Consider the following 26,481-nt stretch of genomic DNA (forward strand, 5'->3'; position numbering starts at 1 on the left):
CATAGGACAGCAGCCAGCTATCAGCTGGTAATAATGTTGATGACATAGTGAGCTGGGCTGAACTTCAGCACCAAAGCTGTAAGGCTTTGTCATATTAGTACCAATTGCCTCAGCTGAGCCCCACCTTGTGCTTAACTATGTATGGCATTCATCACTGAACCAACACTACTAATTTGAGACTTCCCAAGTTCTTTCTACCACTGAAGCAGCAGGCTTGATTCAAAGTTCAACTGACCTGGTCTCTGTCAACTTCCCAGTGTCTTAAGAAGTTTAGAATCCAATCTCTGTATAACAAACATTTATTCTGAAACAGATAATACATAGTCTTCTCCAATCCCTAACACTCCCTTTTCCCACCCCCTTTTATTAAAACACAGATGTCTGATGGGTGATCTAAAAGAGGAACAATTGCAGTCTTAAACCCTTCCCCCACACACCTGCAGTTCACAAGAAGAATCCCCGATAACTGCAGTTATTCTTCAGATACAATTGCTACAGAAAAGCAAGTTCTGTGAGTCCTCAGTTCTTTCCATGGCTACGAGCAATATAAAATGAGAGAGGAATGGTTTGTACCCGCCAGACAGAACAAAGTTTGCACAAAACAAGAGTGCAAAAGAAACACAGGGTCCACCAAGAAATGGAGTCTCAATCTACAATGGTACTGGACAGAGTTCACTAAGGAATGTCGGCAGGGCTGAACAGAATTGGTTAGTTTCATAGCTGGAAGGATTAAGTTCAAACTTCAGCCAGATTTTGGGGTGGTTTTCACTTCCCTCTTTTCTCATAATACAATTGAAACTAATACAATTAGAGCTACCTGGACTTCCCAGTTTTCACTGGGTTAATGCTATGCTAACAAAGGGAACATAGCAAGTGCCACCTAGTGGCCAATGGCTCATCACAGACAAACAGTCCCTGCTTGGAAGGTACATTCTTGTGGCTCGACCTGGGGCTTGCTTGGTTTCCATGCTCCCCTCTCTGCTGTATCCCTTACACTGGTTTCCCAACAGCCATCCCTCTGAGGCCATGAAGTGCCTCCACCATCCTTCCAGCCCATGTACATGAGCAGCTGTTCTGCAAAGCAGCCAAGCATAGCTCACATGGAGCCCTTTTACAATTGATACTCCTTGAGAGCAGGTGGACAAGAGGATTACTTCCTACATATTAGTACATAACTTACTCCCCAGCCCACTCCTCTCCATAAAATTGGAATGGGGATGATAGAGGAACTTCCCAGTCCCCACCTCACGCAATAAAAAACTCATGTCCCTATATTGACAGCAGGGGTTGGGAGAACATGATATGATTCAACCTAAGGGGAAGGGAAACACTCGATTTCTTGTATTTCTGGTCAAAGTCCCTGCTCTCATATGAAGTCAGTCCAGAAAGAGGGAAGAAAGGGCAGATCACCTTGGGGTACCCTAAGGAGCTGATATATTCACATTACACAGAAGCCTGAGCTATTTTCTCCCCCTCTGTGCGTTACTGAAAACTGAACTTCACCAGGATAATAGCAGAGGCTTATCTGTGACAGCAGATAAGATGCTGTATGTCTGCACCTGTGCATATATCCTCCCCCCAGCCAAAACTCTTCCATCGGCTGATAAGCAGGGGAGCCAGATTCTTCTCAGTGCTTCCAAGTGTCACAGCTGCTGATCAGCAAAGCATCTAACAGCCAGGCAGAAGTTGTATCCTACCAGGTGCACATGATATAAAACTGTCAAAACGCCACTTGCTTCCGAGCATCACACCTGGCTCCACCCCAAATGCAGCAGCTTTAAAAATTAAATCTGGTATCAAGGGACAATAACAGAGGGACTTCACCGTTCAGTCAGAGGTTGTTAGCTTGAGGACAAGAGGTGCTGTTTATCATTCCCCTTCCCTCAAAATCTCTGGTTGCACTTTTAATAGCTGGCCACAAGGGGGCGTGGAGCAAACGAGGGAGTTACATGGGTCTATGCTTGGTAATATATCTCACTGGCAGAAGGGGGAGGTTATTTTCTTGGAAAAATGTGGAAGAAAACTCCAACTATGAAAACAGAAAATACACACATGAGAGGGAACACTACTGTACAGGAAGGCAGCGATCATAGAAAACAAAAAAGCACAAGGTGGGCAACCACAGTAACACCTGCGCTCCCACGCGATTCTCCCCATTTCATGCCTTCAGCAAGTTTTCCAGTCCACTGCTCGCCTCCACTCTTCTCAGAGTTTGATTTTGAATTCTGTGGGCTGCACAGAGACAGAGGCCGCCGAGGATTTGAAGAGCGCCTTCAAAATGGTGTCAGGGTCCACCTCAGCTGGCGGATTTGAGGAGGCACCTGCACTCGACCGCCGTGGTTCTACTTCCTTTTTCACAGAGGGGGTGTCGCTTAATCGACTGCATGATGAAAAACAGACACAACAGTTAACATCACACCATAAGTCTAGGGCAGGCTCAGAGGCTACAGTTCCCCCTCCATGACATTGGGTACGTGGCTTAAGATATGCTTTTGGCCATGCAGGGATTCCTTGTCCCAGCAGGAGCTAGGGATCCTATGGAAACAGACTACAGCACACTCAACTCAGGTGCATGCGAAGGAAACGCACTGCATTGCTCAGGAGCAATCCTGCAGTCAGTCAGGCTAGCACTGATGGGCTCTGGAAGGAGTCTCATCTTGTTTTCCTTGAGTGGAAAGGTAGCATCTGCAACCCAGGGCTAGATGCAGCTGAAGGGGTGTAGGTGAGAGAGGGATACAGAGGATTTTCTTGTGAGAAAAATTTACCATGGAAAAATTTTTCTTCTGCACCTCACCTCAAAAGTCCTCCCCAAAACAGAACCTGCAAATTCTTTTGGCTCTTCCACCCTGAGCACTTACAGCAAGATTGGCTGATCTGATGTGATGACATTCCCATTCATGTGAAGGTTGCACTTCATTGGCTGCCCTAAAAAAAATCCAAAGCCAAATTTCATATCCCCATAGACCCCAGAAGCATTAGACTAGCGTGCAGACAGAGGTGAGCAGACGCAGCCCCACACATTGGGGAATTGTGGGGAACCATTAGAGACCGTCGCTTCACTCGAGTCATGGCAAAGTCAGAGCACTTGCAAGCAGCAGCAGAGCTACCATAAGAGGTTAATGCAATTACAACACTTTAGCACCAAGATAACAGCTGGCTGAGCAATTACAGAGTAGTTGCAGAGTAGGCTGCAATGGTTTAGCAAAGATGCAGGAGAATCTCTGGTTCTGAGCTGCTTGCATCTTACATGACTTTGCTCGCTAGGATAAAGTTACAAGAGCCATCAATCCTCAAGCTCAAGGGCAAAGAGCAAGTTAAAAGCCATCTAGAGTCAGCAACAAATTTCCATCTACAATTATATATAGGTAAATTGTATTAGCTGAATCACTATACTATTCAAAATCCATACAGAGACTGATATTCATTTTTGCAAATCCCTGATTTCAGAAATGCTTTGATGTGCCTTGAGGCCTTTGCAAAAAACAGGTTCGTTATACTGCACAAGTAGGGACACCATGCCTTCCTGTGAAGTGTCCAGCATTGGCTGGGGTTGGAGACAGCATACTGGCTTAGATGCACCAGTAGTTTTATCTGGTGGGGATAATTTTGTGTTCTTAACTTCAGTGGACGCCAGATTTAAAACTTTTATTAAGATGTTTTAAAAAAAAAGGTGAATGGTACAGAGTTTAAGCGTAGAAGTTTCTGGTTATCAGGGAATTACGTACAGATTATCAAGGGGGATTATCAAGGGGTGTGAAGTTCGGTTTAAGATAGGATGGGGTAAGGAATACATAATCTGCAATATCCCTGATTGGAGGCAAAAGATTAATGGGTCAAAGTACAGACACTGAGATATGAGGGTATGTTCTTCATACAATGGCTACGTTCAGGTGTGGAGTATAACGAGTGGATATGATGCTGAGGATGGATTGACCCTCATTTGGTGAGATTTAAGGTTCAGTGAGTTTATGGTTCCAGTTCATATGGTCCAAAAGAAAAAAAAAGTCTCTCGGTCCCTTCCTTGTACTACCTTTGAGCTAGACCTCTCCCCTAGAGAAATCGATTTTGAAAACAACACTGATGGACAGTGGAGATACTCAACTACCTACATAAAACCTATAGCACTGAACCCCAATCCCCTTTGTCCAGCTATCAGTAGCATTCCCTGACACACACTCTCCTTGAGCAGCACAAGACGACTCTGAATTACCTTCTGAAATCTGCACTGAGCTGGAAAGCCTTTGATTGATTCATGCACCCCACCTTGAACTCCAGCCTCAAACTTACCATCTAAGCATCTGTTGTTGTATTTCTTATATGCTGTGATGGCATCTTCCTTCTTCACAAAGACCACCTCAGCCACTCCAGGGTGCACAAGACGGGCTCGCTTTAGAGCGCCACACACACAGAACAGCTCCTGAGGACAGACAGCAAGTCATGGCTATGGTTGCTGTCAGTGACACATTAGAATTACTGCTTTGATCTGACAGTCTTATCATGGGTGGGCTAAACTCGGAAAGAGGGCCCCCACATCCACAGTTAAGTAGTTCAAGATTCTGGGAGTGAAATAGCTAGCAGTCTAGAGGTACCTACCTGGTATAAGTCAGTAGTGGGCAACCTGCAGCCTATCAGGGTAATCTGATTGCGGGCAGCGAGACATTTTGCTGATGTTGACTGTCCACAGGCATGGCCCTCCGCAAGTTCACCGTTCCTAGCCAATGGGAGCTGCAGGAAGCGGCGCGGGGGCCACCGGAACATGCTGGCCATTGCTTCCCGCAGCTCCCATTGTTCGGGAACGGGAAACCCGGCCACTGGGGGCCATGCCTGCGGACGGTCAATATCAGCAAAATGTCTCACGGCCCATAATCAGATTATCCTGATGGGCTGCAGGTTGCTCACCACTGGTATAAGTACTTGGTGTCTGATAGTAATCAACCTATTTTGCAACCTGTAATAACACTACTGAAGGATGAAGAGTTCAAGGCTACTTCAGTCATAGCACAAGAATTAATAGCACAGGAAATACCTGGAGTTAAACCCGGTAACCCCTCTCTGTCTAACTGAAGGAGAGAGGAAGGTTTTTCCAAAGTGGGATTAAATGGATTTCCTTATTTTCCTTTTCTGAAAAGAACATGAATTAAAATTCTAACCAGCTGGGGTGCCAGGAGGGGGCCTATGTTTAGTGCTCAGGGGCTGGGAGCACAAGGGAGACTTACTATGTACAAATGCTGTGGAGGTTTTGGGTGTGGAGGGTAGGCAGTAGAAGGGTAAGAACAATGCCATGTATCCCTTGATATCAACTTCTCTAGCCAATCAGAGATGGTCTCAATGCACCCTAAAAGGGATTTTTCTTCAGCATAAAGGTTAAGAAGTGGAAGGTAGGGAACCCTCAGAACTCTTCCAAAAAAACAAATGCCAACCCCTACCCCAACACAAAATGTGGCTAGTGCAATCAAACCTATGGAGAGGGGCATGGGGGAAATTCTAGCCACACAGAGCCCAGCAATAAATGGCACTCACAACAATGTCTTCCTCTGTGACTCGGGGGTGCAGATTGTTCACAGTCATCTTTGTACCTTCCAAAGGGCTGAACACCGGCTGCCAACACAAAGAAGAGTATATCATATGCAGAAGGACAGAGCAAAACCTATCAGAGAAGACATCATGGCAGAGAAAGCATGAATAAACTGAAGCAAATAGGGCCCTAGGGAAGGCAAATGGGAGAAGGGAGAGGGAAAACAATGCTGAGAAGCTAAGAGGGTACTAAGCTCCCTCAAACTCAGCCCAACTGATCTTTACAGATAAAGCCCATCTTTCCTGCTGATAGGTCTCTGAAGTAATTTTTCCATCCCAACCCAAAGTGTGACAATTAGTTTAGCCCTGCACATGTAAACAATCAGTCAGTTAAACCTTAAATCCCACTGGTCTCTCAAGTCATCATTGGTGTCCAAGTAACCACCCATTTCTTAACTTTTATCCTAGTAACAAGGATTCTGCTAGGACTTTTGGGGGACAGAAAATTCAACAAAAGCATCGAGATGGGAAGCCCACACGTTCCCTCTTCTTACTGTTTAGCAGTAAATGAGGATTCATAGACAGATTCAGCTTTAAAATGCCTGGAAGTGGGTTCTAGATTCCAGATTGGCTTGACCCTCTAAGTAACAAATCCCACGTTGAGGGTGTGGGAGGGATATGTGGAGGCAAACTCTCCATCCAGTTCATCTAGACAGATTTTAGAGGTTTGGAAGGTCTCCACTAGAAGGCAGACCCCTTTTCTTGTACTCACCTCAACAGGTGCTGGTTCTTTTGGTGGTTCCTCCTTGGTCACCAAGGTCCGGGACATGTTTGTCAGGGCCTTTGTCCGAATGGGAGAGAGAGGTGCTGGGGGGGCTGTATAGGAGTCATTCTGGACCACTTTGGTGAGGGGGACGGTCTTGGAAAGAGAGAACTTATTGCCACTCAGCCCAGCCTAAACAAAGGGTGAATAACAGCATACTTGAAAGATGTAACCTTTTCAAGCAGAAACCCCTTTTCAAGCTGCAATGGCCAAGGAGAGTTACCAACACACACTGAGGTGCTGTCACACCCTCCCAGTCTGATGACTTTATGAGCTATTGGAGGCTCTCAGCAGCTCCACCCCTGGCTGGGGAAATCAGCTAAAGCACTCAGGGATGCATTTAGCCCTAAAGACAGTCGTCACCGCTCCTTGCAGACAAGCATTGTTAAAAGGTACTTGTTTGCACATTGCAGTAGTAAAGCTCGGTTAAGAAGGATTTTCATTTTCCATTATCCATCCTGAAGATCCCAAAGCACTTTGCAAACTGCCTGCAGAGATCACTCATCCATTAAGATTTAACTATCTATGGGATAGAATGCAGTGGCCAATCTTCTTCAGAAACACTAACCTAGTATCACAGGAAGAGATGTGAAGAATAACATCTCCATTTGGGGGCTGCTTGGGGAGTTTTAGGTCAGCAGAATATAATGATCATGGTTGGAATGTGATCAGTGTATTGGAACTAACATCTCTACTCTTGCAAAAAAAAAATCCAGGAATTTTTAATGACCACAAGTGGTCAGGAGCTCAGTTTTAAATCTTAGTCAGATGCTGGCAACTCCAGGAGTTCAGTGGCATTGATTCAGCACTGACTTAGATGGACCAAACCAGGTTGTGCTCGCCAGAACAGCCACATCTATTTGCCTTCTTTTCCACCCTCCCCCAGATGGTTGGTGCCTGCTGATAGGCAGCAATCTGCTATTTTGCAATGCAAGAGGATCTCTTTCTCTAGTTGTCCAGTCTTGGATCAGTGGGACCAGCAAGTTTCCACTACTCGCATGCTCAGGCAATGATGAGCCAGGTTCAAGGAACTATTCCCCACAAGGGGAAGACAGCCAAAAGCCAACATGCAGGAATCTCCTGCCAGTGACGGTAAGCAGTCATTCTGGCTGCAAAAGGCTTGTAAAACTGTATGGAGCCCAAAGGGGATTCCTTTGACCTGCAAGATAAAGCTGGAAGCACAGGCATGACGGGAGGGGAGGGGCTGAGGGCAAACACTTTCCAAGGGGATCTTTTACATACTTCAAAAGAACATAAACCCTGTAAAGCTGCAGCCTGCATGTCCACCCAAGGTGAGCATGGTGTGCTGGGGACTGTTGAGGCACTCCCTTACCGCGTTGTGTAGGAAGCTGTTTGTGGTCGTGATTTTCATCTGTTTGCTAGGAAGGGGAGATACGCTTTCATCATCATCTTCCATATCATACAGGCCCTAAAGACAAACAGCAAGCAAAGAGAAGTCTCACAATGGCGTGGTTTTACTTTAGATGACACCAGTCCCGTCACCTTCCTCTCCCCAACTCCAGCCTCCTCAGGAACAGACCTGCTCACTGTCAGAGGGATGGTAGCAACAGCCCCTCTCTGTGCCTTGCTCCTGCCCTCACAACTCAGTGACAAAGAGCTGAGGTTGGACAAATCTGATTAAAAAAGCAAGTGTACACAAGAACGCCCTCACGCTGTGACCTTTTTCTCAGGGATGCCACGGCACAGAGAGTTCTCCAGAAATACTGCAGCTACATACGTATTTCTGAATCTCTAGACGTTATGTGGACTCATGGACAACATTAACAGAGTGAAAATTTAGTGCCTGCTGTTCCTTAGCATCCTGCCAGCTATCAGCCTAAAGCATATGTACATGACTTTTTGGTAAGCAGATGGCTGACAAATGCATGAGAGTCCAAAATTCCTTTTGAATAAACTGTGTTCTTCAACACACTAGATGCCTGTCCGCTCCCAGAAAACACTGTGCTGAGGAGGTGGACATACTTTGTTGCTGAATGATCAATTAATTTCCAAGATTTGTTAGATGCTTTGAATCCCTACCCTCAACACTGCGGAGAACTCCAAAACAAATACTTGCATTTCATTGTAGCCAATATTGTTTTTAAGGGGAAGCATAAATGCATATGGCTGTTTCCAAAACACAAAGCCAAGATACCTGCCTAAAGAGCCTATAATTCAACTCAAACACAAAGATATATGTTAGCTATATGGTACACCTCTACCCCGATATAATGTGGTCCAATAGAATGCGAATTCGGATAGAACGCGGTTCAGTAGTACTCCGGGGAGTGGTGCTGCTTTACCTCGTTATATCCGAATTTGTGTTACTGCAAGCGGTTCTTCTGTGCCGCCACCCCCACCCATAGCTGATTGGCGTGGCAAGCCTGGAAGGGAGGAAGGGGGGGAGAAGCGGAGCGGCGGTGGCGCGTTCAGGGGAGGAGGCGGAGCGGAGATGAGCTGGGGTGGGGAGAGGTTCCTCTACTTACCCCGGTTTAATTCAGTCTCATCTATAAGACGGTAAGATTTTTTGGCTCCTGAGGATCGTGTTATATCGGGGTAGAGGTGTATATCTTGACTTTAGTAAAGCTTTTGATACTGTCTCGCATGACCTTCTCATAAACCAACTAGGAAAATGCAACCTAGATGGAGCTATTATAAGGTTCGTGCAAAACTGGTTGGAAAACCATTCCCAGAGAGTAGTTATCAGTGGTTCACAGTCATGCTGGAAGGGCATAACAAGTAGGGTCCCACAGGGATCAGTTCTGGGTCCGGTTCTGTTCAATATCTTCTTCAAGGTTTTAGATAATGACATACAGAGTACACTTATAAAGTTTGCAGACGATACCAAGCTGGGAGGGGTTGCAAGTGCTTTGGAGGATAGGGTTAAAATTCAAAATGATATGGACAAACTGGAGAAATGGTCTGAAGTACATAGGATGAAATTCAATAAGGACAAATGCAAAGTACTCCATTTAGAAAGGAACAGTAAGTTGCACACATACAAAATGGGAAATGACTGCCTAGGAAGGAGTACTGTGGAAAGGGATCTGGGGGTCACAGTGGATCACAAGCTAATTATGAGTCAACAGTGTAACACTGTTGCAAAAAAAAAGCAAACATCATTCTTGGATGTATTAGCAGGAGTGTTGTAAGCAAGACACGAGAAGTAATTCTTCTACTCTACTCCGTGCTGATTAGGCCTCAACTGGAGTATTGCGTCCAGTTCTGGGCGCTACATTTTAGGAAGGATGTGGACAAATTGGAGAGACTCCAAAGAGTGACAAAAATGATTAAAGGTCTAGAAAACATGACCTATGAGGGAAGATTGAAAAAACTGGGTTTGTTTAGTCTGGAAAAGAGAAGACTGAGAGGAGACATGATAACAGTTTTCAAGTACGTAAAAGGTTGTTACAAGGAAGAGGAAGAAAAATTGTTCTTCTTAACCTCTGAGGATAGGAGAAGCAGCAATGGGCTTAAATTGCAGCAAGGGAGGTTTAGGTTGGACATTAGGAAAAACATCCTGTCAGGGTGGTTAAGCACTGGAATAAATTGCCTAGGGAGGTTTTGGAATCTCCATCATTGGAGATTTTTAAGAGCAGGTTAGACAAACACCTGTCAGAAATGTTCTAGATAATACCTCATCCTGCCACGAGTGCAGGGGACTGGACTAGATAACCTCTTGAGGTCCCTTGCAGTTCTATGATTCTATACTCAGGGAAACAGTTCACAAAGTGTGGAGATCAGTGAAGAAAGGATCTGCAAAAGAAGGGATTTAAAGAGGACCCGGGTTCTGGTTGGGACACAGGAAATGGGAGGCTGTTCCAAGCATAAGATGCAGTAATGAAGAAAACATGAAGGCAAGAGATGCAGCAGCAATGTAAAAAGAGGGATGGTTGGATGAAATGAGAGCAGAAGTGTTGGTAGGGATGGAGTTGTGAGGAACACTGAGGATGAGGACAAGGGGCTTGTATCTGACATGGATGGAAAGAGAAAGCTGGTGAAGGGATTCATGGAGTGCAGCAACATTGCCAGAAGAAAGGAAGAAAGAAATGTTCTAAGCAATGGCATTCTGGGCAGATGAGTCTGGGGAGTAAATTAAGAGGTAAGACCAAAGGAGGCCAGAGAGAAGGTAATTACACTAATCAAGGCAAGAGATGACCAAGACATGGAAAAGGTTTTACCATAGCTATGAAGAGGAAAAAACAGATTTGAGAGCTATTGTAGAGGAAAACCCCAAAAGAAACAAGAGCCTGGGTACAGAAGAAGAAAGAGTTACAAGGCTGGCTGGCGCTAAAGCTTTCAAATGCAAATATGGTAAAGAAAGGGACAGCGCAGAGTGTCAGATGTCTCCCTCAGACCTCCAGAGGAGGTGTGCTCAGTTAATGAACACAGGAACTACCCGGCTAAATCACAACTCTGGTCAACCTAATCCAGCATCCTGCCTCATCAGGAACCAGTATTCAGAACTTCTGAGACAGGTGAACCCCCCACATAACGCACCTGGTCACTTATAAACAGATCACAATCAGATTCAGCCTAGCAGGCTGGATGTTGGACAAATGGACTGCATGATCTGGTGCAATATTACCAATGATTTTATGACAAGAGTCTGGAGGGAAGGAACACAGGAGAGGATTCTGCAAAGAAACTTTAAAACTCAGAAAGGCAAAGGTTGGAAATACCACACTGTGTTCTCAGAACTGTCATGTAAGATAGCTAAAATATAAAAGGCCCCCTCTATTAGGCCTCTCCTCCTTCTACCTTTCTCACAAAAACACACACAAGAGTCAAGCTGTGAAACAACTTTCAAATTCCTCTCTTTCCAAGATACTGGAACCCAGAGGAAAATGAAAGGTGCCCCCGTCACATTTACTAATCCTTGGGGAAAACACACAACAACAAGTGGATAGTACCAGTACTGCCAGTGAATGGAACTCACCTGTCTCTGTGTGTGGTTGTTCACTACATTGATCCTCATTCCTGCAGAATGAGAGTGTCCTGGGGCTGCAGCCTTCTGCTGTGGTATCAGAGGAAAGAAACAGTTCAAAGTATGCATCCGATGAAGTGAGTTGTAGTTCATGAAAGCTTACGCTCAAATAAATTGGTTAGTCTCTAAGGTGCCACAAGTACGCCTTTTCTTTTTGCAAATACAGACTAACACGGCTGTTACTCTGAAACCAAAGTATTAACACCAGAATCTGCCATTCCCAGTCTCAAAACAGGGCAGCCATTCGTTCATTCCAAGAATACTTAAAGAAGACTCACACCCCTGCTCTCATATACACCATGGCATGACATGGTAGGACATAGAGACAAAGCCTCAGTTAGAAGCATGGAAGAAACAGAATAATGCAGAATCAATTTTTTTTTTCTGCAGTAGGTGTTCAGCATGACATACCAAGCCAAAACAACAAAGGAATTAAGAGCTGAGGCCTAGGTAGAGGATTTATAACTTCCAATTATGTGTGCTTTGGCTCAAGATTAGTGGGAGATTAATTTAAAACCTGCAGGGCTAAGATCAGACTTGTGCATATATAAATATTAAACACAGTTAAGTGACAGGATCTGCTGACTGCCCTTCTTGGTGCTGTGAGACTGGAATAAACCCAGGGTCTACAACTTCACCGTTCCATAACTGTGTTGGATCATATTAAAGAAGTTCTGAAATAAAATCACAAATGAGTTTGATTCCCCATAGTTTAAATTCCAGGGTATTACTAATTGAGAGGAAGGTCTCTTGGTTTTTGGCTGCTAATTGTGTTAGTACATCCTAAGATAGTGTCTGTTCTCAAAGCAATACTTTGTAACAACAGAAACAGCACACAGAGACTCCCCGCCCTTTTGTTGTATTTATCTCTCTTTGTTAACAATTGTGATTAAAATAGAGATATAGGATGTATGTGGATGGATGCTTGGTGCGGATAATAACTGAATGATCAGGGAGGTGCCAGCCTAAGAATCCAGTGTCGATCTGCGGAAGAAGGCGTCAAGTGGAAACAACCAGAGGACCCCCAGAGGGCAGACTGGAATCCACCCAACAGCCTCAAGGATGGGAGAACTGAAGAACAAGATAACATCTGGCAGCACGGAGCAGTCAGGAATGTGACATCTGCTGATTGATTCAGCAGCAGCATGATGAAGCAATTCCCATAGACTGGCACAGGAATCAATTCCTATAAAAATGGACTCTAGAAAGTGAGAACTTTGGGGTCTGATTCTGCAAACCAACTTCCAGGAGCAACAGATGAGCATCTGACAAGGCCCTGCTCCCGCCTCATGTCCAGGCCACCTGGCCAGTGGCTTGGCACTAGCAACTCTAAGGCTGGTAACTATGATAATAACCTTGCAGAACCTGTGTGTGTGTGTGTGTGTAAATATGAATGAATGTGTGAATAAATATGAAATTGAATGGAATGTTATAGCTATAACTAACTGCTTACTATGATTCTTTCTGTATTCACAATAAATGTGGCATTTTGCCTTTTCCCCTCTAATAAGATCCTACTGTTTTTTATTTTATTGCTATAACAACTGAAGGTTCCTTTTCCGGAATACTGGGTCTCTTAACAGTTTAGCAGCCATCTTGAGAGCAGTATGTAACTTGTCCAGGACAGTGCGGCTAATACTCCTCTTGCAAAATTAGCATGGGAACTTTTAATACTCACAACCAGTCAGAGCCTCAGTTTTGCATTTCTAGAAGGGAGCATCTCCAACAGCACAGCTCCCTCTAGCTCCATACTCTACCACTGATTCAGATTCAGAGAGAATGTCTTTCCTACTAAACCACCACCACCACTTCCTGCAGCACCTTGAGGTTTCCTTGGAGGCCTCTCATTCAGGTAATGATCAATCTTCCATTCATTTCGGAGATCTGACAAGACTGCATCCCAAGGCAACATGGCTGTCTGTCTGATGGGAACAGGACAGTTTAGTTTGTGGTTGTGAGCAGGGGCGTTTGCAAACAGCCGGGAATTTTGGCAAAACCTGTGAAGAATCTTAGACCACATGTAGGATTTCCTCTGTGGTTTTAGTTATGATGATTTTATGTTCAGTTTTTAACTCTACTATGCAAAATTCCAGTGGTTCTCAAATTGTGGGTCGGGACCCCAAAGTGGGTTGCAACCCCATTTTAATGGGGTCACCAGGGCCAACATTAGACTTGCTGGGACCTAGGGCTGAAGCTGAAGTCTAAGCTCCTCCCCCCCGCTCTCCCCCCACACACACGGGGCAGCAGGGCTCAGGCTCCACCCCTCCCACCCCCGAGGTCATGTAGTAATTTTGTTGTCATAAGGGGATCACAGTGCAATGAAGTTTGAGAACCGCTGCACTACTACTTAGTCTGAATACCAGATAGCTCTGTAGGGCAAGAGGAGTCAGTCAAAAATATCAGTAAAGTCATTAAAGTAGACCAAGTTTTCAGAAGCCACTTAAATCTTACAGCTGCAAGAGTCTAATGCCTCACAGCTGAGAGCTCTGTACACATTCCTTTACCTTAACTGTTAAGGATTGCTGTAAGTGTCAACTATCTGAATAATCAAAGACTATGGGAAGTTTTACTGTACTGTAATTAATGCATCACACTATCATGTGAGAGAGCCAGCTTCTATTCTTTGGTCCAGTCTCTCACTCCCCAGGCTGGCAAGGACTAGGAACTCTGCAGAGGTAATATGCAATTTCGCTGGTCTTTCTAAGGAAGCAGCATGTTAGGATGCTCTGAAGCAAAACCTGTAGCTGAGAAAAGAGCCAGATCAATGGGCTCCAAAAAAAGTCCTATTCAGTCCTCCAAATTCAAGGGGAAAATGGCTTTTCCTAGCAGTCATGGGAAGCAGTTGAGAAGAGTGGTCAGGTAAGAGATTCAGCAAAAGGTTTTGGTAGCTGTGGTGCTCATCCTAGGGAGGATGACAGTTTAGCAGACAGAAGGGGTCAGGATCAGGTTGTAAGTGCCAGTTATTATGTACATGTGGGGTGGTTTGCTGCTCTCCTCCAGCTCCTTTCCTTTTAGCTGTCCAACATCCTCACTTCCTTTACAGTGACATCTGGGTCTACTCACTGCACTCAGTACACATGTAGTTCACTGGGGAGCCTGGTAGGTGAGAGGTGGCACTGGGGTCCAGCAGAGTTAGCTGAGATTCAAGTTACCTTAGGGCAGTGGTCAATTACCACACAGGCCCAGAGGGCCTGTGCCCAGAAGCCCCGGCCAATTTGGGGGCCTCCGGAGGAGCACCGGAACTCTGGCCCTGCCCCCTGCTTCTCCTCTCCCTCCAGGGTCCTGCCACCCTGCTCCTCCTCTTTCCCAAGGCCCCGCCAGCTGGCCAGGCTGGCAGCCAAAGCCCAATGAGCAAATTCCCCACTGCCTCTCTGGGCGAGGCTGGCCCGGGCCCTGCTGCTCACCCCCAAATACTGCCACTCCACCACTCCGTCCCTTTTTGTCAAAACTGGCCATTTATCCCATTTACTCTTGCCAACTGATCATCAGTTGGCAAGAAAAAATGGGACAAATGCCCAGTTTTGCCAAAAAAAACCACAAAAAAACAAAACAAAAAAAACAACAACAACAACAACACCACCACACCTCAGGACATCCAGGGCAGGTCTTAAAAATGGGACTGCCCCAGCCAAAATGGGATGTATGATCACCCTAGGCTGTACGAAGAGCCACCCAGGGAGCCTGGGCAGCTGTGGGGTGTCCTGGACTCTTCACTTACCCTGGGCAGGGGGGCCAGGACTCCCCACAGCAGCCTGGCTTCCAGCCAGGCTACAGGGCCTTGGGGGGAAAGGGAGGACCATGAGGCAGAGCCCCTTAGCAGGGAGCAGCATGGGGGGCCCAAATGTTCTTTGTGCCCAGGGCCCCAATAAATCTTAATCCATCTCTGCCTGAGGGTGGATGGGAAAGGTTGTTCCCATGGCAAGGGGGTAAAGTCAGAGTTCAGTGTGCAGATGAAAGATGGCAAGCCAATCAGTTGGTTATATTGAAACTGGGACAAAACCGTAGTTTCATCATTTGTCAAGTAACTAGGCCACTTCCTGAAAACGAGAACTTTCCTGCTAAAACAGGTCACCATCAGCTTGTGCTGGAAAAGGGCTAGAATAGAAGAGTAGATGGGGGAAATGAAGACCAAAAATGTAGATATCTGCTATAAATGCAAATAACTGCATATTCTAACTTGTAATCTTATTCTTGCGGACAGTCCTATCCAATTAACAGAACATCCAAGCACGCTGTCCAGATGGGTGTTTTGCTATGATGATCAGCAGTGTAGACGTTAATGACGATGCTTATATTTTCCTCAGACTTTTTCTGGGCAAGATGGGGATGCTTCATACCTCTCAGTGTTACTACTTCAGTCTGTCTGAAGACTCAGAACACAGCCTTAGTCACATGTAGAAGGTTTTGTTAGCAACTAGAAGGACTAGAATCACTTTTGCTTACATGAAAGCTCATATTTTGCAGAAAACACTCTGAATCCCAAAAATCCACAGACATCATAAAACCAGGCATGCCTATTTCAGTGTCTGGGTTAAAATTCATCACTATGGTTCCCACACTCCTCCTCTCTAATCATTTGGATTCATCTATCCAACCGTTATCATTGTAACTGGCCTGTCATAGCACAGATGGTGGGGATCAAGTGATAGGATAGCAGTAACTACCTACCTGAATTGTTTTGGTGATCTTCATGGCCGGGGTCACTGTCCCCACAGCTGGACTTACAATTGCAGCACTAGGAGCACTCCTTTTCAAGCTGATCTTCTCTCTGGCATCTATCACTTTGGTCACCTTCTCAGCAGGCATGCTCTGCTGCTTGCGGGAATTCAGCATTTCCCGGGCATCCTGCACTTTCCCTTTGATTTTGAACCGAGCATCTTTCTGAAGCAGTTTCTCCCGAGCATCTTTAACTCCCAGTTTGTGTCGGGCATCAGTGAGGCCAATCTTTTGCCGGGCATCAAATGTCCGTTGGAAGCTGATGGTTGGCGTTGGTCTACTTAGAAGAGTTTGCTGGATCCCAATTCGAGATCGAATGCCTCCAAATACTGGCCTGGTGTTCAGTCTGGAAAAAGAAATTTCGGACTGATAAAGTGGGTTATAACATTAATGGAAGCATTTCTGTGGGTGCAAACAAAGCTCTGTATTCCCAAACAGAACCTTGCATATGCACGTGCATATACAGAACAGCAGCAGAGTGATATTCCAATAATCTATTTAATCTAAAGATCCTAGGTGTTTTATAAGATGATTTATAAACTATATATATAAATATATATATGAAATGCAAAAGGCAAAACGACAAGATTTTTTAAAACGGGTTCCTAAGTCCATACTTAGGCAGCTATAAATGCTGAGCATACAGCAGCTCCCATCGAAGCCCTTATGACTTCAAGGGTTGTTTATTTTGGGGGAACCATGCAAGGACCAAAAGGACAGAAACAGCTTTCCATGCTTTTGGATTCAGCTTGTTCTTCAATATGTTCTTTGTAACACAATATGCCCTGGTAGGAAGAAAACAAGATTAACCTGTATTGACATCTTTTCAAGAATTCCTGTCAGACAGACACAAGTTACGTTTTCTTGAAGTGCATGACCCTCAGATGTTAGGATGTGTGAGTGGCTTATGCCATTCTCACTTCAATTCACCCAATTCCAGTGTTAGCATCTGAGCAGAATTATACAGACTGCTATCTACTTAACGCTGTTGAAATCAGTCAGGATTCTCTGTACTGAGGATTAAGTTAAATCAGTGTTTTCAAGAGAGCAATGATTAAAAAAAAAAGGAGGTGGTATAATGACTGTCACTTTTCTGTAGAGAATCACTCCTGTAGTCATTGAATGATGCCCTAATACAGGAGAAACCAGTAACCACATCACTCCATATAACTCTGTTCCTGTTATTACAACTTCTACTTAACAGCTTGATTGTGACAAATAAAATAAGAGTTATCGCTTTCATAATGTTTGAGTGGGCAAGCAGATTTTATGCCTAGATTTTTTAATTTTCATGACAATCTTGCAAGGCTGTATTATTGAACAGCATTATATAGTAATACAAATTTCTTCTGCTTGCCAAATACCAAGTAAGGCATATTAGCTGGATCAGAGAGTTTACCATCTACGTCAGACACCATGAACAAGAAATAGATAAGGCACAAATGTTCAAGTAAGGGATGCTGTTGACAGATTACTGCTGAGCAAATGAAGGTTGTAAGGATTCCTGTTAAGAAGGGTTTTGAAAGAGAGAGGAAGTGCTTGGTGTAATAAACAGCATAAGACTGTTCCGAGCATGCAGGAAAGCATTAATGAAGGGACAAAGCCAAGGCTTTAGCTAGATTAGGATTTAAAAGTGTGTTAAAATATACTATCCCAGTAGTTCTCAATCTTTTGTGGCTCAGGATCCAACTGTAAATGTTTATGACCTGTCGCACCCCAGTAAATATTCTGGACGTTGAGGTCCTGGGGTGGTTTCAGTCAGATCCTGACTGCGCGGGGGGGAAGCGGGGGTGTCGGGTCCTGCCCAGTACTCACAGCACAGTGGCAGCTCCTGTGCTGTTGGGCTGGCTGGGCTTGGCTCTCCGCCCCAGGCATTGCTACCTCTGGGGTTGCAGCGCTGCTCAGGTTTGCTCCCACTCCCCTGACTGAACCAAATTTGTGAGTAGAATTCTGACCTGGCTCATGGGTTTACAGTGCGACTCACTCAAATTTGGCCTATTGAGGCTCTCATCATCATGACATCTGGACCAAACCTGAGTGGCATTGTGACTCCAGAGGTTGTAGTGCCTGGAGCAGGGAGGAGAGCCCAATTTCTTGCAACCCAACCCACGGGTTGAGAAACTCTGCACTAGTCAATGTGTGTAAGCTAACCTGTTTTAGAAGATGATGCTAGACAAGACAAAGTAGACTTTAACTCATCCACCTTAGCACATGTTCAAATCTAACCTCTCCCCAAACTAAAACCATGGAAGTGGATTGGATTGCCTAGGAAGAGCACAGAGAGACAGAAGAGAGTCATGGACAGGGTCTTGAGGGGCATCAAGTGTCTGAGGCAAAGAGGAAGGTCAAAAGCTGCCAGAGAAGAAGGTAGCTGGGCAGGAGAATCGAGAGGGCACACAGGGCAGGAGAATCGAGAGGGCACATAGGTCTTGTCTATACTAGATATACTTGCTATGCTAAAAGAAAAGGAGGACTTGTGGCACCTTAGAGACTAACAAATTTATTTGAGCAAATAAATTTGTTAGTCTCTAAGGTGCCACAAGTCCTCCTTTTCTTTTTGTGGATACAGATTAACACGGCTGCTACTCTGAAACTTTCTATGCTAAGAATCATTCTCACCTCTTAACTACCTTATAACACACTTCACATCCACAAGTACTCTGAATAGTTTTGCATATGTGCTACCAAATATACGAAGGAGACTATGATTTTTCAGATCTAAATATCAGTTTAGTCTGAATCATTTCAGCCTGAACTCCTGCCAGTGTGGGTGCAGACTAGCCCAAATGGTTAAACTAGTCCTTCCATTACTGTCACACTGCTTCTGGGAGCTGTGCTGGGAACGACAGGCAGGGTACCCAAGAACACTGTACATGTCAAGTCCTACACGTAAAACAGTGTATGCAGGTGTGGCTGCAAGGCAAAGCTAGTGTGGACTTGCTGAACCCTTTATGCTTAGCCTGGTTCAGTTCTCCGGTGTAGACAAAGCCGAAGTAGCGGAGGCTGAGAGACGAGGAAAGCATCGGATCAGCAGTGTCAGCAGGGGGATAAAAGCCCCAAGCAAAGCCCTTTGCCCTGGTGGGGAGGGGGCTTGCCCAGGCGGAGGCAGGAAGCTGGAGGAGAGCCTAGGTGGGCACTGGGAGAGGGCAGGGCACCCCAAAGCACCCCGTGGCAGCCTCCGCCTCTCGCCCGAGGGCGCAGCCCCCCGCGCCAGGGGCTCAGTGGCCCCCACGGCACAGCCACAGCCAGGCTGCCGGCCCCAGACGGGAGAGGCCGGCTCCGCGCGCGGGGGGGTGGGGTGCTGTACCCCGGGGTGCCGGCGAAGAAGCTGCCGCCCTCCCCCCCCGCAGCACGGCCCCAGGCTGCCTCCGCCCCGATTCTCCATCCCCCCCATCCGGCCCTGACTGACAGCAAGGCCAGCTAATGAGCATCAAGATAGGAGTCCCAGGGGAGAGCGACTCAGCCAATGAGAAGTCGGAGGAGGCGGGTGCTGAGGGAACAGGCCGGGGCCGGGGCGATAGTGGGGCTCGGGGTCCCGCCGGTGACTCCCCGCCCCGGCGCGCTGCGGCCCGGGCCCCCGGCCGCGCTCACCTCCCCTTCACAGTCACGCCGCGCTTCCGGATGAGCTCGTCCAGGGACAGGTCCGCCATCTTGTCGCGGGGCCCAGAGACCAGACGCAGCGAGCGAGGCCCGGACATGAGACTAAACTGCTTCCGCTTCCCCTCCCAGCTCCGCGCGGCCACGGCGGTGCGTCGCGCGACCCCTCCCGGGCGCGCGCGCCGCAAAAAAGGGAGAGAAGGAAAGGCCCGCGGTTCCCACGATCCTGTGCGGCCGAAGCCTCGTCATTTGCATACAAGGGGCCGGTTACCATGGCGGATTTATACCCGGAAAACAACGCTCCCGCTAAAAAGAGACACGAGTGGAAGCCTCAGGAGGGTCTACGACCGCGGCCTGGCTTGACCTGGATCCGGGGTGGAACTGCCACCTTGCTCACCCTGACTGTTATAGCTCCCCTCTCGGCTCCCCCGTCCGGCCGCGCCGCTTTTTCGGTATGCCTTAAACTTATGAGTAAGGAAAATAACGATCCGGGGTGACGCCCGGGTCCTCACTGCTAATGTGAGAAGAATTTTTGCGCGGGCACAGGTCGCCCCCAGGGTGACTCGCCTACTTAGCGAGATGCCCGGGTGCCGTGATCTGCCCGATCTCACCCCCCTACTGATGTGGCAAAGACAAAATAGCTGCGCGTCCGGCCTGCCCAAGCTGCTCGCTGCAGGGAGCGCTCGTGGTTCAGTGCGCCGGCGACGGAGCGCAGGGTTGGGCACGGCGCTGCATAAAGCTGTTTCGTTCTCCGGTCCGGCTAGGGGGCCAACGAAGCGAACTCGTTATCTCGGCTCCCTCGTATCCGGGCACGGACCCCCGCCGGGGCTGCGCGGGCAAAATTTTGCAGCACAAAAAAGAAAAAAATACATGAACAGACCTGTCCCGTTTTATATATGAACGCCAGTGTTGTGCGAGTCTCCTGAAACAGATCAATGAGCAAAGCAGGAGAAGATCTTTGCCTGCCAGTTAAAAGTGTTTCAGTTCCATTTGCCTTCTCCACGGACTGAACTTCAAACCAAGAGGTATTAGTGGGAAACCTAATATAATGAAATCTACGTCCCAGTCTGTCAAATACAATAAACAACATGCCAACAAAATACTAAATTCAGCCCTAGCATTTTCAGTCTATACATCAATAACCTACAGACCCTATTGGTACAAACTCAGGGCTCCCCCAGAAAGGAAGAAAGAGAGAGAAAAAATAAGTTATGTGGGGCACAGGTGCTGGAACAATTTGTACAGTGTGTGTGTGTGGGGGGGGGGGTGGCTGATAGCTATTGAACCAAACTGTAAACCCTCTATATAATGGAAACCACATCTAGCCGGGGGGGTGGCAGCACCCCCAGCACCCTTAGTTCCAGCACCTATGCTGTGTGGATTTTTTGGTTGTACAATGTGTCTAGGCAAGCCAGGCTACAATAAGTTACAGCAGCTAGAAAGATACTGCAAAACATTAATGGATGCAATATAAACTTTTAAATATTTTTGGGGAAGTTGTGGGGGAGAGGAACCACTCACAATCAGACAAAAAAGGAGATAACTGTGCAAAGCATAAATGTAAATCCAAACTCTGCAAGCTTTTATGGTAAGTCTAGGAGACATTGCATTTCCAATGACACATGATCTTTCACTCCTAAGAGTCTTAGAAAAGCTTGTGTCCAGCTGTTCTCTTAGAATTTGCAGATTCAGGGGCTGATGAGGTGAGCTGTGCGGAGATGGCTGTGTGCTTCACCAGTGGGCTCTGCTGGAGCCTGGTCAGCAAGCCCTTACAGGAGAATTATGAGCCTGACCTTGCTGAGGTTTCCTTCCCCAGTGTTTATTAGAAGCTGCAGGGGTCTCTAAAGCCCCCGGGTCAGCTTCTGCTCTGGGTGTTTACCCTGCTTTGTTACATTTCAGTGGGATCAGTCCCACAGTCCTCAGAAATCATGTAGGAGATGTCCCCTCCACAACTCCTCTCATTTCTGAAGTTTCATCCCCCTATGCTCCATGGGAGAGAGTGATGACAGGCACAGCACCAAAGGCGCCTCTTCCTTAGAACATCTTCCTTGGTGACTTTCTGCTTTCTGCTAACTCTTTCCAGAGCAGAGTCACTCTCTTACAGGAACATTTTTCTTCCCATCGTGCCTTTCTGAGGCTGGTCCTTTAAATATGCAGAGCCAACCCACACTCCCACAATAAAGAAAGAAGAATACACTGGTTAAAAAGCCAACCTGCCTTAGCGGGAAGTGAAAGCAGCTATTCAAATAAATAAATAAATACATAGAGGGATTCTGATAGCTATTAATGTAATTTAAAAGCTAGGAATTGTAGAAAATTGGTAATGGAAACAAAAGGACACATGGAGACAATAAGAAGATTTTTAGTATATTAGGAACAAAATAATCCTAACAATAGTATTGGTCAGTTACTAGCTGGAAATGATAGAATTGCCAACAATAATGTATAAAAGGCAAAAATGTTCAATACGTATTTTTGTTCTGTGTTTGGGAAGAAGCCAGCTGATGTATTACTTAACTTATAGACTCTTTGGGGGCAGGGACCGTCTTTTTGTTCTGTGTTTGTGTAGCACCTCGCACATGGGGTCCTGGTCGGTCTCTGTTAGGTGCTATGGTAATACAAGTAATAAATAATTATATTATTCCTATATGGTGCAGAAATACTTTTCATTCCAACAGTAGCTCAAGAGGATATTAAACAGCATCAACTAAAGGTAGATATTTTTAAATCAGTCAGTCCAGATAATTTGCATCCAAGAATTTTAAAAGTACTGGCCAATGAGATCTCTGGACCATTAATGTTGATTTTCAGTAAGTCTTGGCACAATGGTGAAGCTCCAAAAGACAGTAAGAAAGCTAATGTTGTGCCAATATTTTAAGAAGGTAAATGGGATGATTCAGATAATTATAGGCTGTCAATCTGACATCACTCCTGGAGAAAATAGTGGAATGGCTGATACAGGACTTCATAAAGAACTAAAAGAGGTTAATATAATTAATGCCAAGCAGTATGGGTCTCTGAAAACTAGATCTTGTCAAACTAACTTAATATCTTTTTATGATAAGACCACACGTTTGGCTGATAAAGGTAATAGTGTTGCTGTAATATAATTAGACTTCTGTAATGCATTTGACTTGGTACTGCTTGACATTTTGATTACAAAACTAGACAAACAAAATCAACATGGTACATATTAAATGGATTAAATACTAGCTGACTGATGAGTCTTAAAATGTAATTGTAAAGGGAGAATCATCATCAGATGGATATGTTTCTAGTGGGGTGTTGCATGGATTGGTTCTTGGTCCTATGTTATTTGACATTTTTATTAATGACTGGAAGAAAACATAAAATCATTACTCATAAAGTTTGCAGATGACACAAAGATTGAAGGAGTGGTAAATAATGAAGAGGACAGATCATTAAATGCAGAATAATCTGGCTCACTTAGGTCAGGTCTACACTACATGCTTACTTCAGTATAACTACATTGCTCAGGGGTTGAAAAGTCCACACCCCTGAGTCACGTAGTTATACCAACCTTAACCCCCTGTGCAGACAGTGCTATGTCGGGGGGAGAGCTTCTCCTGCCAACATGGCTACCACCTCTCAGAGAGGTGGAGTTATTAAGCCAATGGGAAAACTTTGTCCCATCCGCTTAGAGCAGTGGTCACCAACCGGTCGATCGTGTTTGACTGGTCAATCCTGGAGACTCTCCCAGTTGATCGTGATCTCTGATGGTGTAGTGGGGTGCCTGCTGCCTCTAAGGCAGGGTCCCTGCCTGCCCTGGGCCCACGCCACTCCCAGAAGTGGCCAGCATGCCCCCACGGGCCCGGGGGAGGGGGAGCAGGGGTCTCTGCGCACTGCTCCTGCCTGCAAGCACTGCCTCTGCAGTTCCCATTGGCCAGGAATGCGTAACTGTGGCCAATGGGAGCTGCAGAGGTGGTGCCTGCAGAGAGGGAGAGTGCGCGGCCACGTGCCCCCACCAGAGACCGCAGGGGTGTGTTGACCCCTTCCAAGAGTGGTGTCGGGCTGGGGCAGGCAGGGAGCCTGCCTTATCCCCACTGCGCCACCACCCGAGGTAAGTGCCACCTGGTGGGAGTCCGCAGCACCCCAATCCCGAGCCCTGAGCTCCCTCCCAGAGCCCACACCGCATACCTCCTCCTGCACCTCAACACTCTGCCCTAGCCCAGAGCCCCCTCTTGCACCCAAACTCCCTCCCAGAGCCCACACCCCTCACCCCCTCCTGCACCCCAAACTCCTGCCCCAGACACTACAATCCCCGCCCCCCCCCCGGCCCCAGCCCAGAGCCCACACCCCCTCCCGAACTCCAACCTCCTGCCCCAACCCCATGAAAGTGAGTGAGGGTGGGGAGAGCAAGCGACAGTGGGGGGGCGGGGAGTGAGCAGGACAGGGCTTCGGGGAAGGGGTGGGGTAGATCCTGGGTTGCCCTTAAATTCAAAAAGTAATCTTGGGCATAAAAAGGTTGGAGACCACTGGCTTAGAGCATCTTTACCAGAAATGCTACAGTAGCACAGCTGCATTGGTGTGGAAAGTTTCTAGTGTGGACCTGCCCTTAGTAAACTGGGTGCAAGCAAACAATAGGTATTTCAATAAGGCCAAATGTAAAGGCATGCAGCCAGGAACAAAGAATACAGGCCATACTTAAGGGATGGGAAACTCTATTCTGGAAAACAGTCTATTCAGTCTATTCTGAAAAAGACTTGGGGATTGTGTTGGATAATCAGCTGAACATAAACTCCCAGTGCAACACTGTGGCCAAAAAGGCTAAGGCAATCCTTGGACGTATAAACAGGGGAATCTGGAGTAGTGCAGAGGTTATTCTACTTCTGTATTTGATACTGGTGCAACCACTACTGGAATAGTGGGTCAAGTTTAGGTGCCCACAATTCAAGAAGAATGTTGCAAAATTGAAGCAGGTTCAGAGAAGAGCCACGAGAATGATGAGAGGATTGGAAAATATGAAAAAGATTTGAGGAGCTCAATCTATTTATTTATCAAAGAGAAGGTTAAGAGCTGACTTGATCACAGACCATGAGGAACAGAAATGTGATAATGGGCTCTTCAGCCTGGCTGACAAAGATGTAACAAGATCCAATGGCTGGAAGTTTCCTGGTGCAAGTGCTGGAGGAACCAACTAGGGGCAGAGCTCTTCTTGACCTGCTGCTCACAAACTGGGAAGAATTAGTAGGGGAAGCTAAAGTGGATGGGAACCTGGGAGGCAGTGACCATGAGATGGTCGAGTTCAGGATCCTGATACAGGGAAGAAAGGAGAGCAGCAGAATACGGACCCTGGACTTCAGAAAAGCAGACTTTGACTCCCTCTGGGAACTGATGGGCAGGATCCCCTGGGAGAATAACATGAGGGGGAAAGGACTCCAGGAGAGCTGGCTGTATTTTAAAGAATCCTTATTGAGGTTACAGGGACAAACCATCCCGATGTGTAGAAAGAATAGTAAATATGGCAGGTGACCAGCTTGGCTTAACAGTGAAATCCTTGCTGATCTTAAACACAAAAAAGAAGCTTACAAGAAGTGGAAGATTGGACAAATGACCAGGGAAGAGTATAAAAATATTGCTCGGGCATGCAGGAGTGAAATCAGGAAGGCCAAATCACACTTGGAGTTGCAGCTAGCAAGAGCTGTTAAGAGTAACAAGAAGGGTTTCTTCAGGTATGTTAGCAACAAGGAGAAAGTCAAGAAAAGTGTGGGCCCCTTACTGAATGAGGGACAGAGAATGTGGAAAAAGTGACAAAGAATGTGGAAAAAGCTAATGTACTCAATGCTTTTTTTTGCCTCTGTCTTCACGAACAAGGTCAGCTCCCAGACTACTGCACTGGGCAACACAGCATGGGGAGGAGGTGACCAGCCCTCTGTGGAGAAAGAAGTGGTTTGGGACTATTTAGAAAAGCTGGACGTGCACAAGTCCATGGGGCCGGATGCGATGCATCAAAGGGTGCTAAAGGAGTTGGCAGATGTGATTGCAGAGCCATTGGCCATTATCTTTGAAAACTCATGGCGATCGGGGGAAGTCCTGGACGTCTGGAAAAAGGCTAATGTAGTGCCCATCTTCAAAAAAGGGAAGAAGGAGGATCCTGCGAACTACAGGCCAGTCAGCCTCACCTCAGTCCCTGGAAAAATCATGGAGCAAGTCCTCAAGGAATCAATTCTGAAGCACTTAGAGGAGAGGAAAGTGATCAGGAACAGTCAGCATGGATTCACCAAGGGCAAGTCATGCCTGACTAATCTAATTGCCTTCTATGACGAGATAACTGGCTCTGTGGATGAGGGGAAAGCGGTGGACGTGTTGTTCCTTGACTTTAGCAAAGCTTTTGACACGGTCTCCCACAGTATTCTTGCCAGCAAGTTAAAGAAGTATGGGCTGGATAAATGGACTATAAGGTGGATAGAAAGTTGGCTAGATCATCGGGCTCAACGGGTAGTGATCAATGGCTCCATGTCTAGTTGGCAGCTGGTATCAAGTGGAGTGCCCCAAGGGTCGGTCCTGGGGCCGGTTTTGTTTAATATCTTCATAAATGATCTGGAGGATGGTGTGGATTGCACCCTCAGCAAGTTTGCAGATGACACTAAACTGGGAGGAGAGGTAGATACGCTGGAGGGTAGAGATAGGATACAGAGGGCCCTAGACAAATTAGAGGATTGGGCCAAAAGAAAGCTGATGAGGTTCAACAAGGACAAGTGCAGAGCCCTGCACTTAGGACGGAAGAATCCCATGCACCGCTACAGACTAGGGACTGAATGGCTCGGCAGCAGTTCTCCAGAAAAGGACCTAGGGGTGACAGTGGACGAGAAGCTGGATATGA

The 26,481-nt window shown here is 46.5% G+C and overlaps 1 protein-coding gene and 1 non-coding gene across 3 annotated transcripts; one reads left to right on the plus strand and one right to left on the minus strand.

Moving 5' to 3' along the window:
- Positions 1–281: 281 nt before the first annotated feature.
- Positions 282–19,819, minus strand: POLDIP3 (DNA polymerase delta interacting protein 3). 2 transcript variants are annotated; one of them, XM_073327281.1, is made up of 9 exons: positions 19,632–19,819; positions 15,993–16,386; positions 11,277–11,351; positions 7,671–7,766; positions 6,287–6,469; positions 5,521–5,598; positions 4,288–4,417; positions 2,859–2,925; positions 282–2,380 (listed from the first exon to the last, which is right to left on the minus strand). In XM_073327281.1, exons 1-9 carry the CDS (start codon positions 19,736–19,738, stop codon positions 2,206–2,208), a joined length of 1,305 nt encoding a protein of 434 aa, XP_073183382.1. In that variant the 5' UTR covers positions 19,739–19,819; the 3' UTR covers positions 282–2,205. The 2 variants fall into 2 exon arrangements, with proteins under 2 accessions (XP_073183382.1, XP_073183381.1); XM_073327280.1 differs by having other exon boundaries at positions 11,277–11,354; positions 19,632–19,817.
- A 272-nt stretch (positions 19,820–20,091) lies between these two features.
- LOC140905674 (U12 minor spliceosomal RNA) lies at positions 20,092–20,241 on the plus strand. The gene has a single exon (XR_012156916.1). It is a non-coding gene; the product is annotated as a U12 minor spliceosomal RNA (small nuclear RNA).
- Positions 20,242–26,481: the final 6,240 nt, after the last annotated feature.

The sequence above is a fragment of the Lepidochelys kempii genome, chromosome 1 (genome assembly GCF_965140265.1).
Source record: "Lepidochelys kempii isolate rLepKem1 chromosome 1, rLepKem1.hap2, whole genome shotgun sequence".
NCBI lineage: Eukaryota > Metazoa > Chordata > Testudines > Cheloniidae > Lepidochelys > Lepidochelys kempii.